Source organism: Elephantulus edwardii, unplaced genomic scaffold, assembly GCF_000299155.1.
Source record: "Elephantulus edwardii isolate Elephantulus edwardi_28Jun2011 unplaced genomic scaffold, EleEdw1.0 scaffold00214, whole genome shotgun sequence".
Classification (NCBI taxonomy): domain Eukaryota; kingdom Metazoa; phylum Chordata; class Mammalia; order Macroscelidea; family Macroscelididae; genus Elephantulus; species Elephantulus edwardii.
The window spans coordinates 3,214,998-3,227,865 of NW_006399964.1; the positions used below are offsets into that span (position 1 = coordinate 3,214,998).

At 37.7% G+C, this 12,868-nt stretch overlaps 1 protein-coding gene across 4 annotated transcripts in view; it reads left to right on the forward strand.

The window, feature by feature from the left end:
- Window positions 1-12,868, forward strand: part of CDC42BPA (CDC42 binding protein kinase alpha (DMPK-like)) — a 418,998-nt gene that overhangs the window by 146,346 nt on the left and 259,784 nt on the right. For all 4 annotated transcript variants that reach the window (XM_006897745.1, XM_006897747.1, XM_006897744.1 and 1 more), the window contains exon 4: window positions 1,409-1,504. In XM_006897745.1, the coding sequence (XP_006897807.1) occupies window positions 1,409-1,504 (96 nt within the window). The remainder of the gene's footprint in view (window positions 1-1,408; window positions 1,505-12,868) is intronic.

Below are 12,868 nucleotides of genomic sequence, written 5' to 3' on the forward strand. Positions count from 1 at the left end.
GACAGGTCTTTAGAGAGGGACATCATGCTGGGTAGGGTGGAGGGACAGCGCAGGAGGGGAAGACCCTCTATGAGGTGATTGATTCAGTGCCTGGGTTAATCGGGATGGGTGTGTCTGAGGCAATGCGATTGGCAAAGGATAGAGCAGGGGTTAGGGCTGTTGTACATAGGGTCGCTATGAGTCGCAAATGACTCGTTGGCACATAACAACAACAACAACAATTCTTTTGTGTTTCTAGTTAGATTTGTTCCTAAGTATTTAATCTGGTGATTAGCTATTGTGAGAAGTACCATTTTTTTTGTTGTTCCTTTTCTGTATTCTCTTAGTCACTGTAGAGAAATGCAACTGAATTTTGTATTTTGATCTTGAATCCTGCTACTTTGCTGACTTGGTTGACTATGTCTCACTGAGTCTTTAGGGTTTTCTAAGTCATCTGCATATGTTGTTGTTGATGAGTGTTGTGGAGTTGTCTGCCAATTTGACAATAAAAACTAGGCAAGGATGCCCATTATCACATCTCCTATTCAATGCTATATTGAAAGTCTTAGTATGGAATAAGAAGTGTGGTAAAGGGCATCCTTGCCTAGTTCCTCTTCTCAAACGAAAAGCCTTTGATCTCTCGTTTTGAATATATACTTTTTACAATGTTGAGAAAATTCCCTTCTAGTCCTATTTTGTTGAGTGTTTTATTCAGGAACGGGTTTTGGATTTTGTCAAAGGCCTTTTCTGCATCAATTGATAGGATCATGTGGTTCTTGTTCTTTGTTAATGTGATGAAATTACATTGATTGTTTTTCTTCATAGAACAAGTCTGGGAGAATTCCCTCTTTTTGTTTTTTCTGAAATACTTTTGAATTGGTAACAGTTCTTCTTTGAATGTTTGATAAAATTCACTTAGTAAAACAACAACAACAACAAATGTAACAAAATGTTCCCATTTCTTTTATATAAATTATGGCCTGGTCTGAGGTTTGTGGGGTTACTGTGTGTATTTTTCTGTTATTTGTATTGTAATTGTACTTCTAATATAGAATGTATTTTTAAAATATGTTTCTTCTACCAGAATGGAAATAATGATTATGCTGGCATAATGTAGAAAATGGAACCAATGTCACTGAAAAATATTTTGAAGAAATTAGTAGAAATTGTTAAATGGGAACTTGATTTTTTCCGGTGTAAAATTCCTGTGATACACATGTAAAAAATTTATTGCTCAGATATCCCAGTTTCTGAGGGCACTGTGAAACTTGATTGAGCTCCTGAAAAATCATATTCCATGATTGAGCTACTGAAAAATCATTTTTCAGACAGCAGTCCTGTAATAAACACATATAAGCAGTTGTTTGCACCGTACATTCACAGTTGTCCACTAAGTGTTGTGTTTCTCAATTTTGTTTTTCCTTTTCAGACAGCATGCTTTCGAGAAGAAAGAGATGTGTTAGTAAATGGAGACAATAAATGGATTACAACGTTGCACTACGCTTTCCAGGATGACAATAATCTAGTAAGAATGAAGTATCTTTTCTATCTTTACAATTTTCCTCTTTTTGTCTTTAAAAGTTATTTAACTATAGATTTTATACTGGGAGTGCTTACTTTCGCAGAGTAATTGTTACTCATTTGATGTGTTGTTTTCCTGAGTAATTGAATACCTTTCCATTGGAAAGCTTTATACTTTTAAAGACGTAATCTAAATAGAAACCATTGGTGGTTGTGTACTGCTTTGAGTAGGACAACTTTTAGAATGTAGGCAATGTCCAACTTTGCAGTAAGATCATGAACCTTTTGACAGAAGAGACTGATAAAGGGTTTGCAGATAAACAGAAATATTAGAAACAATGTCAGTTGACTATTAGAATGAAGAGATAGTAAGTAATTAGAAAATGAGATTAAATCTCCTACAACTTAGCTGTTTAAGGCTCTTTTCTGCCTTGGTTTTTGATTAAAGGTTCATTTTCTAGGTACCGCTGTTTATCACACATGTTGAGTTTCTGCTGTGTGCTGCATTACGCGCTCACTCACTCACTCGTTCGCTCACTCACTGCCTTTCTAATTCACAGTGACCCTCTGTCAGGTTTCTGAGGCTTTTGATATTAACAGGCTATTGCTCATCTTTCTCTTGTGGACTCTCTGGTCGATTTGAACAGCTGGAGACATGGGACTTTTTGGTTAGCCGCACAACATTCTATGGATTGCTCTACATTCGTCCATGGGCTATAAAAAATCACTGAGAAATAATTTATTTGACACATATGCATTGAGCATGTGCTGTGTGTCAGGCACTGCTCTTTAGGTTTTGGAGAAGAAAAGTAGCCATAAAGGATCTTTTTCCTTTCATTGTTTTATTCCCTTTTCTCCTTCATCCACTCTTTCCTCAGTCCTACCTGACCTCTAAGATCTCTAGTCCTTTCCTTAAGAAAAACTGTCGACAGTTTCTATTTCCTAAACCAAAGACATTGTTAGGAGGGGCTAGTCCTTGGAAAAAGGCATCATGCTTGGAAAGGTGGAGGTTCAGAGAGAAAGCAGATGACCATGAACCAGAAGGATTGACACAGTGACTGCAGATCTGACATAGGAAGCCTTCCTGATACTTGTACCTGATAGTTGTACTTGGAGACTCTTTAAATTCAAGAGATACTAAGCCGCATCATAAGAGACTGGCAGCAGCATGAGGTGTTAAGAATCACAGAAACCCCAATGGCTTGAGATTTAAGCCATCATATGAAGGGCTGGTTAAGGGAAGGTAGGTGTTGAACGGTATACGTGGAAGTAGAAGGGGATGCTGGTGAAGTAGGGGAAGGGTTGGGTCAATACACACATGTCGAGGGTGGGTAGCAACACTGAATTTATTGGTCATTTCTCTAATTGAGTAAATGTCCTTCATCTGCTCATACCTATAAAATGCTTGTCTGTCAGATACTAACATATATATATGTGTGTGTGTGTGTGTGTGTATACATATGTGTGTGTATGTATGTGTGTGTGTGTGTGTGTGTGTGTGTATAAATATCGAGGTCGAAGAAAGAAGGATTGGCCACCCACTTCCAAAATAACAGGGCTTCGAAAACCTCTGGGTACAATGGAGCACACTTAGTCTAGCAGACATGGCAATTGAGACTGAGATCTCAAATACGGAAATACGAAGAAGGAGGAACAGCTATAAGCAGACACTAGTGATTGGAATATGGAATGTGAGAAGCATGAATGTAGGAAAACTGGATGTTGTTAAAAAAGAAATGGAATGCATAAATATGGACATACTAGATATTGGTGAAGTGAGATGGCTTGGCATGGGACATTTTGAATCAGATGATCATTTGATCTACTTTGTCAGGGGTAAAAAGGTGAGGAAAAAATGGGTTGCTTTCATAATCAAAAAAGTAATTTCTAGATCTGTCATGAAGTACAATGTGGTGAGTGAAATGATAATATCCATACACATATAAGGAGTCCAGTGAATACCACATCATTCAAATATAAGCACCAACAACTAGAGCCAAAGAGGAGTCAGAAATTGATCGAACATGCAATCAAAATGCATTGATAATAATGGAACACAAAAGTTAGGAACAGGGAAGAAGGATCAGTAGCTGGAAAACATGGACTTGGTGACAGAAATGAAACTGGAGATTGAATGATAGAATTCTGCACTCTCAATGATTTATTAATTGAAAATACTTTTTATAAGAAACACAAACTCAGGCTATACACATGAATTTCACCTGATGGTATGCATAGGAATAAAATTGATTACATTTGTGGAAAAATTTCTGGAGCAGCTCAATATCAGCTGTGCAAACCAGTCCAGGTGCAGATTGTGGAACAAACCATATGCAATTTCAAGCTGAAGCTGAAGAAAAGAAAATCAAATCCACAGGAACCAAAATTTGACCTTAAGTCTATCCCACACAAATTTCAAAACCAACTCAGGAACAGGCTTGAGGCTTTGAACACCAGTGAACGAAGACCAAATGAGTCTTAGGAGGATATCAAGAAAATTGTCCATGAAGGATGCAAATGCAAAAAGTCATTGCAAAGGCAGAAGAGGAAGAAAAGACCAAGACGGATGTCAGATGAGACTCTGTCTGAATATTGTATAAAAGTGCCGAGAAGCCAAAGCTAAAGGAAGAATCAAGAAATTAAAGAGCTAAAAAAAAAAAGAAAAGAAATTAAAGAGCTGAACAGAAAATTTCAAAGGGGAGCTCGGGATGACAGAGTAAGGTATTATAATCAGAAAATCAAAAGAGCTGAACTTGCTCAGCATTTCTTAAGCTGAAGGAATTGAAAAACAAGTTTAAGTCACAAGTGGCAATACTTAAGAATGCTTTGGGCAGAATGTTAAATGATCCAAGAAGTATTAAAAGAAGATGGAAGGAGTATACTGAGTCACTGTACCAGAGGAATTGGCTGAGACAGAAGAATTTCATGAAACAATGTATGAGCAAGAGCCTGTGGTGATGGAGGAAGTTCAAGCTACTCTGAAAGAATTGGCAAAAAACAAGGTTCCAGGAGTTGATGGCATACCAATTGACATTTGAACAAACAGACGCTGCCCTAGATGTGCTCACTAAGTTGTGCCAAGAAATCTGGAGGACAGCCACTTGGCCAACTTACTGGAAGATAGTAGTATTGTTCCCATTCCAAAGAAGGGTGACCTGACAGAGTGTGGAAATTATCAAACAGTATCAAGCAAGCAAGATTCTGCTGAAAATTATCTAAAACTAATGGAGCAACATATTAACAGAGAACTGCCAGATGTGCAGGCTGGGCTTAGAAGAGGCTGTGGTACTAAGGATACTATAGCTGATGTTAGATGAATCTTGGCAGAAAGCAGAGAGTACCAGAGGAATGTGTTTCATTGACTATGCAAAGGCTTTGAACTGTGTGGAATCACACCAAACTGTGGTTGACTCTGAGAAGAATGGGAATCCTAGAACATTTGATTGTGCTTATGCAAAATCTATATTTGAATCAAGAGGCAGTCATCAGAACAGAGCATGGAGATACTGCATGGTTCAAAATCGGGAAGAGTGTCTGCCAGGGATGTATTCTGTCTCCATTCCTTTTCAATCTGTATGCAGAAAAGATCATCTGGTACTCTGGACTATAAGAGGAGGAATGTGGCATCAGGATTGGAGGAATATTCATCAACAACCTGTGTTATACAAATGACACAACCCTGCTTGCTGAAACTGAAGAGCTCTTGCTGCAGATGGTCATGGACTGCAGCCTTCAATATGGATTGAAGCTCAACATCAAGAAAACAAAGATTTTTAAGAACCATAAATGACATAGCTGAGCCTCTACATCTTGTGGTTCCTAACCTCTACACTGTAATAGACAAAGTGCTAGTCTATAGGCCTTTTATTGTAAGAACCACCTTCCCTCTGTAACTTGATTTGTGCCACTATTAGAACCTCTACTCGGAATATTATTGCTTTTTAATTTTTGACTCATGTACTTTTAACTTGTTAGTTAAATTTGTATCTTCTAGGCTGCAACACTTTCATGATACATCTTCAAGGATATGAACATGTATGGCTAAGCACAATTGATAACAGTGCATCTAAATTCCAAAATCAATCTCCATAATAGTCTATGTGTTTCCTACTGCCAAAGGGGCCCTTTAGAGTAGTGAGAGCAGATCTTCACCCTGAAACCCACAGTGTCCCTTTTCAGCAGGAAGTAGCTAAGAGAATATGCCATCCCCTTTTCCTTATGAATCAGGGTGAAGTCTCTCTCAGGGAGGAGTGATAGGGAATGGCAAAGGACACACTGACAAAGGAGATTAATCAGAACTGGCTTTGACAAGCACTGTGGCAATGGGACAATTAAAACAGACATTCGGGAGGAGGGGAGAGAAGAACGAACTTGGGAGGAGGGTAGAGAAAACAGTGCAACAATGAATGAATGAAAACCCCAAATATCTGTAAATGTTCATTAAAACTAATAAAATTTATTAATTAAAAAAAAAACAAACCAAAGATTTCTCACCACTGGACCAATTGACAGCATCATTATGAATGAGGAAGAGATTGAGATTGTTCACAGTTTTAGTTTGCTTGGTTCAAAAATCAACACTCTTGGTACCAGCAGCCAGGAAATCGAGACGAATTGCATTGAGAAAGTAGGTTGTCAAGCACCTCTCCAGAAGACTAAGGAGCAATGGTGTCAGGCTGAAGACTGCGCCTGATCCAGGCCGTAGCCTTCGCAGTTGCATGCTATGCATCAGAGAGCTGGACAGTGACGAGGGATAACAGAAAGAAAATTGATGCCTTTGAGCTGTGGTGCTGGAGAGGAATGTTGAATATACCATGGACTTCTAGGAGAACAAACAAGTTTGTCGTGGAGAGAGAAAAACTGGGCTGCTCCTTGGAGGCAAGGATTCCGAAGCATCCTCTGACATTCTTTGGACATGTTGCAAGGAAGGACCAGTCCTTAGAGAGGGATGTCATGTTTGAGAGGGTAGAGGGACAGCACATGAAAGGAAGACCCTTGATGAGATGGATTGATTTGGTGATTGGGGTAATGGGAGTAGGTGTGTCAGAGACAGTGAAGTTGGCACAGGATAGAGCAAGGTTTAGGGCTCTTGTATATAGGGTCGCCATGAGTTGCAAGTGACTCGATGGCCCTTATGAACAACAACAGGACAAACCCATTTGTTCTCTTAGCAGTCCATGAAATTTTCAACATTCTATACCACAACTTAGTGGCATAGATTCTTCTGTCATCCTTGGTCATTGTCTCCTTCTCTGAGGCATAACAAGTAATTTCAACGACCATGACCTGAATCAGGTGCACCTTAGATTGACATGCAGCATTTGCCCTTTTATGTCTGGTTTATTTCACTTAGTTCAGTGTTTTCAAGATTAATTCATTTCTAGCATATATTAGAACTTCATTTCTCTTCATGGCTGAATAATATCCATTACCTTTGTTTACCCACTTATCTTTTAATGAACACTGGGTTTTTTCCATTAACAGCATTCTGCCAGTGTTTATTATGAAGAATGCTGCAGTGAACATTAGTGTTCAAATACTTAAGTCCTTGCTTTCAAATCCTTTCTATTCACCATGGTGCTGCCTAGGTCCGGTAGTAAGAATCTTTGTTTTCTTGATAATGAGATGTAATCCTTACTGAAGGCTGCATTCCTTGATCTTCTCTAACAAGTGCTTCAAGTTATTCTCACTTTCAGCAAGTAAGTTTGTGTCATCTGGATAACGCAGATTATTGATGAGTCTCCCTCCAATCTTGATGCCACATTCCTCTTCATAGAATTCAGTTTCTTGGATAATTTGTTTTTCATATAGACTGAACATGTATGGAGAGAGAATACAACCCTGGCACACTCCTTTTCCAATTCCAGACCATGCTCTCCTGCTCTGTTTGCACAACAGCTTCCTGACCCACGTATTGGTTCTGCATGAGCACAAGCAAGTGCTCTGGGTCCCCTTTCTTCTCAGTGTCAGCCACAACTTGTCATGATCCACACAGTCAAATACCTTTGCATAGTTAATAAAGCAAAAACTGACATTCTTCTAGGATTCTTACTTTCAGCCAGGATCTGTCTGATATCAGCAATGATGTCCCTGGTGCCACAGCCTCTTCTAAATCCTACTTGAACTTCTGACAGTATCTTATTTTTATATGTTCCAGTCATTTTTAAATAATCTTCAGTATTTTGCTTGCATTTGATATCAGCATTATTATTCAATAATTTCCACATCCAGTTAGATCACCTTTCTTGGGAATGGGAACAGATATGGACCTCTTCCAATTTATTGGCCAGACAGCTATCCTCCAGATTTCCTGGCATAGAGTGGTGAGTACATCCAAGTCTGCATCTGTTAATTGAAACAAGTCAATTAGTATCCCCTCGATTCCTGGGGCCTGATTTTTTGCCAATGCCTTCAATGCAGCTTCTACTTCCTTCCTCATTACCTTTGGTCCCTGTTCATATGGTACTTCCTAAAATTTTTAGTGTCAGTCAACTCTTTCTGGTATAGTGACTCTGTATATTTCCTCTATCTTCTTTTGATGCTTTCTGGGTCATTCATTATATTGCCCATAGCTTCATCTAGCTTGGATCCACAATTAACACCCTTGGAATGAACAGTCAGGAAATAAGGAGACTTTGCACTAGGAAAATATGCAGTTAGGGACCTTTCCAAATTCTTGAGGCATACTGATGTTGATTTGAGGACTAAGGTGCATCTGATTTAGGTCATAGTCTTTCTGATTACTAGCTGTGCATCTAAGACCTGGACAGTGAATAAGGATGACAGAAAAAGAATTGATGCCTTTGAGCTGTGGAGTTGGAGAAGAGCACTGAACATGCCATGTGCGGCCAAGAGAACAAACATATATGTCTTGGAGAGGGTGCAGCCAGAGTGCTCTTTGCAGGCAAGAAGAATGAAGCTTTGCCTCACATACTTTGGACATGTTGCTAGGAGGTTCTATTCCTTGAAGAGAAACATGATTTTGGGAAGGGTGAAGAGGGTCGCTGAATGAGAGGAAGACCTTCAACCAAGTGGATTGAAACAATGACTGCTGCAGTGGCTCTTGTGTTGTCAGGAAGTGTGAGGATGGTTCAGGAAAGAACAGGGTTCAGATCTTTTTCATAGACTTGCTATGAGTCGTGTTCAACTCAAGACACCTAACAACAAGATGCTTTCAAATATTGAGTGTATGTGTTTAACTTTTTTTTTTAAAGGAAGAAGATCTCATAGGTCTTTATTAGCATTCCTATAAGTTGTAAGTGCCACTAGCTATAATTTGTCTCTTTATTGTTTGGTTGAAATTGTCTTTAGAGATTTCTCAAATTTTAAATTGTGATTTTAGTAAAATTTATGAAGCCAATAGATTTCTATATTAACTTTTTGAAGAAGTACCCAACTGTTTCATATTACAATTGCAAATGTTCTTATTTCTTCCTAGTCTTACCAACAGTTGCTACATTTTATTTTTATGAGAATAGCCATCCTATTGAAGTTAAAGCAGTGTCTTTTAATGGCCTTAATTACTCCTTTTTTACTGTTAAGCATCTTCTCAGGTATTTTCTGGCCATTACTATGTCTTCCTAGAAGAATGTCTATGCCTGTCCTTTTCTCATTTCAAAAATTATGTTGTCTTTTTGGTGAGTTGGAAGAACATCAAATATGTGGTTTCTAAATATATTTTCCATTCTTTCAATTGGTTTTGAAACTTTTTCTTAGTTATGCCTCTTAATGAATGAAAGTTTTTAAAAATAAGAGTGTTTTAATAAGAATCTAATCGGTATAGATTTCCTTTGTGTTCATATTTTTTGTCATATCAAAGAATCGTTGCTAAATATAACGTTCTGTAGATTTGCCTTTTAATTTCTTCTGAATTGTGGCATTTTAACTCTTATATTGTGTTAATTTTTGCATATAGTATAAGGTAGAGATCCAGTGTTATTGTTTTGCACATGTCAAGTCCATTTTCTCATGCCCATTTGTTGAACAGATTAATTGCAATTCCTAGCACGAGATTTGAGTCTAATCATAGGTCTGGAATCAAGGACAGGTGGTGGAGGTGGACCCTGAAGGAAATCAGCAGTGGTTTGAAAGGTAGATGCCTCATGGGAGAACATTTCAGCCTCCTCAGAGAAAGCTTGAGTAATCTCCTGAGAGGAGAAGCATAGGCTGCCTCTACTCACAGAAAACCCAACAGAATTTAGAATCTTAATTCCCTCAGGCTTAACAGTATTTCTGAATATGTCCCTCTTCCAACTTTCAGAATACCTTTTGTTCACAGTGAATATGCTCAGTGTAACATCAAACCCTTGTAAAGTTGAGAATTCAATTTGTGTTATAATTCAGCCACTCAGAAAATTTAGGTTTGATTTTCCAAAGCCTTCTGAGAATATATAACAACTTTCAGGTCAGTAGGCTATGCTTCAACTAGGAATTTGAAGCCCTAGACTTAATCTTCTTTCACAATTAGTGAAACTACAGGGAGCAGACCCAAGTCATTATACACGTCAGTTTGACATATTCTAAGATATAAAATACATGATTACCAAGAAATGTATTTTTAAAATATATATTTGATTGGGAATATGCAGTGTTGACATTATGTATGTATTTATTGCCATATCATACCTGGGCATATTGGTATTCTCTCCACTAGTGAAAATAGGCATTAAAACTCAGAGTTCACTCACTGATGTTCAGCTGGAATCCACTAATAACTGTCTCTCCAATGGGTTTCTGAGGCTGTAAGTTGCACTGGAGAAGACTGCCCATCTTTTTCCCTCAGAGCATCTGGTGGGTTCAGTCTGCCAAAAACTGCCGCCGTTGAGTTGGCAGCGCAGGTTAGTATGGACCAGGCCAGTGGGATGCCCTTTAAACCTTAGACTCTTTGTTAGGAACCATCGAGTTGAGCGTGACCGAGAGTGACCCTGTGAACAACAGATCTGAGCTTTGCACTCTTCTGTGCCTTCCTCACCATTTCTAATATGCTTGAGCCCATTGTTATAGTCACTGTGTCAGCGGCCTCCCTGCAGATCTTTCTTTCTCTGACCTTCCTCCACCTTTCCAAGCATGATGTCTTTTTCCAAGGACTGGTCCCTCCTAACAACATGACCAAAATATGTGAGATGAAACTTCACCATCTTCACCTTTCGGGAGCACCCAGCTTGCACTTTCTCCAAGACTTATTTATTTGCTCTTTTGGCAGCCCATGGCACATTTAGTACTCTTTTCAATATCACAATTCAAAGGTATTGGTTTTTCTTGTTACCCTTATTCATTGTCCAATTTTCAGATGCATAGCTTGAATCAGCTGTACCTTAGTCTTTAAAACTAACGTCATTAGCACTTTGGAGAGATCCTTTAAACTAAGATCATTAGCACTTTGGAGTGATCCTTTACAGTAGGTTTTCCCAGTGCAAAAGGTGTTGATTTTGTATCTAAGGAGGATTAAATGACAACTTCAATCTTTTCTCCATCTATCATGATGTTGCCTCTTGGCCCAATGGTGAGGATTTTTGTCTTCTTGATGTTGAGATGTAAACTATATTAAAGTCTATAATCCTTGATCTTCTACAACAAGCCTTTCAATTCCTCTTCACTTTAAACAAAGTTTGCTAAATCTGTGTAGATATAATGATTAACACAGAGTTAACCGCCATAACCACGTATCTTGTTTCTTTATACAGTTTGACTTGTACACTTTATACAGTAGCCTTCCACTTCAATGTGAATGACTCCCTTTAACTTTTCTCACAGTACAGGCTTGTAATGAACTCCATCAGTTCTTATCTGCAGATATTTGATTTCATCCTCATTTCTAGACAGTTATATTTGATATAGAATTCTTGGTTCACATTATGTTTTTATAACTTTAAATCTGGTTCATTCTGATTCAGCTCTTGCTATGAATTTGCAATTCCATCCCAGATATAGGGAATTAGGATTTGCATTTTAATATATCTCCAGGTGAATCTCAAGTATACCTTCCCCAAATTGTAATAGGTTTTGGTATTCTGATTGATGAAAAGGGGTGTCATATTATGGTTTTGTTTTTCATTTTCCTGATTGGTAGCTAAGTTAAACATATCTGCTTTTAGTGAATTATTTCTTACTACTTTAAACTCAGTTTTATTGATTGTCCATTTCCTTAACAGTTGGTTGAGGTCTTAAAATTAATACGAGGAGGTCCTTATCTCCTTAACATAAATCTGCCTCTCAATCTACGTTCTTGAAACGTTTGCAAATATATTTTAACCTTTATTGAATAATTTTAATGAGAAGTCTTTTTTTCTAGATCTTAGCCATGTTGAATACTAAAAACTTGTACATTTATTTACCGACAATCTGTGTTAAACTTTACACTGGGTATTAGTGATGGATATGTTATTAACAGGTTTACACAGAGGTATGTAAAGAAAAGCAGATTTTTTTGAGACAATTTACGTTTCATTAGAAATAGAATATAGAATAGAATAGAATATAAAAAATTACTAAATTAGACAGAAAGAATATGGAAAAGTAATATTTTTTTTAAGAGAAGAATAGACACATTTTGTTCACTAGAAAGTTTGTGAGAAGAGCCTAGTGCCCTCTGTTCAGAAATAAACAGGGGACACACAGTCTTTTCTAGATTTCACCACATTTGTGCAAGGCATGGCATAACTGGCTTCAAAGAGTTTTTCTTTGCATAAATACTTTCTTTTGGTAGTAAGAAAGTTAAATGTAAGAATAAGGAATAACTGTCAAAACAATACTGTGTACAAGGGAAAATGAGTGAAAATGGGTAGAATGTACCATGACATTTCATAACATATGTGTAACCAAGAACTTTTCACAGTATTTTCTTCAAACTCTTAAAAATTCTTTTAATGACAATTATATTTCAGTTGGACAAAAATGTATTTATTTTGCCCTAGCAGTAGAACAATATATTATTTCATTAGACATTATTTATGAAAATAGTTCATTGTACAGTTGAGGAAACGTAAGAATTAAGACCTGTGGCTTGATTGCTGGTGGTTGGACATGTTTTTAATCTTAATATAAAAGATCTGCAGTCAGCTGCAAACTGATGCAGAATTTTCTGCTTTTCTAAGTCTTGTCCAGAACCGTAAGGCACAGTGTGTTTGCATCCACTTCTGAAATAGCAGGCCTCTGAAAACCCTATGTACAACAGAACACACATAGACTAACAGAAAGGACAACCTGGGTAGGACTTTCAAGTATGGAAATACAAAGGAAGAGGAACAGTTGTAAGCAGACCCTAGTGATTGGAACATGGAATGTGAGAACCATGAATATAGGAAAATTAGAAATTGTTAAGAAAGAAATGGAACGCATAAATATTGACATATTAGGCATTGGAGAGATG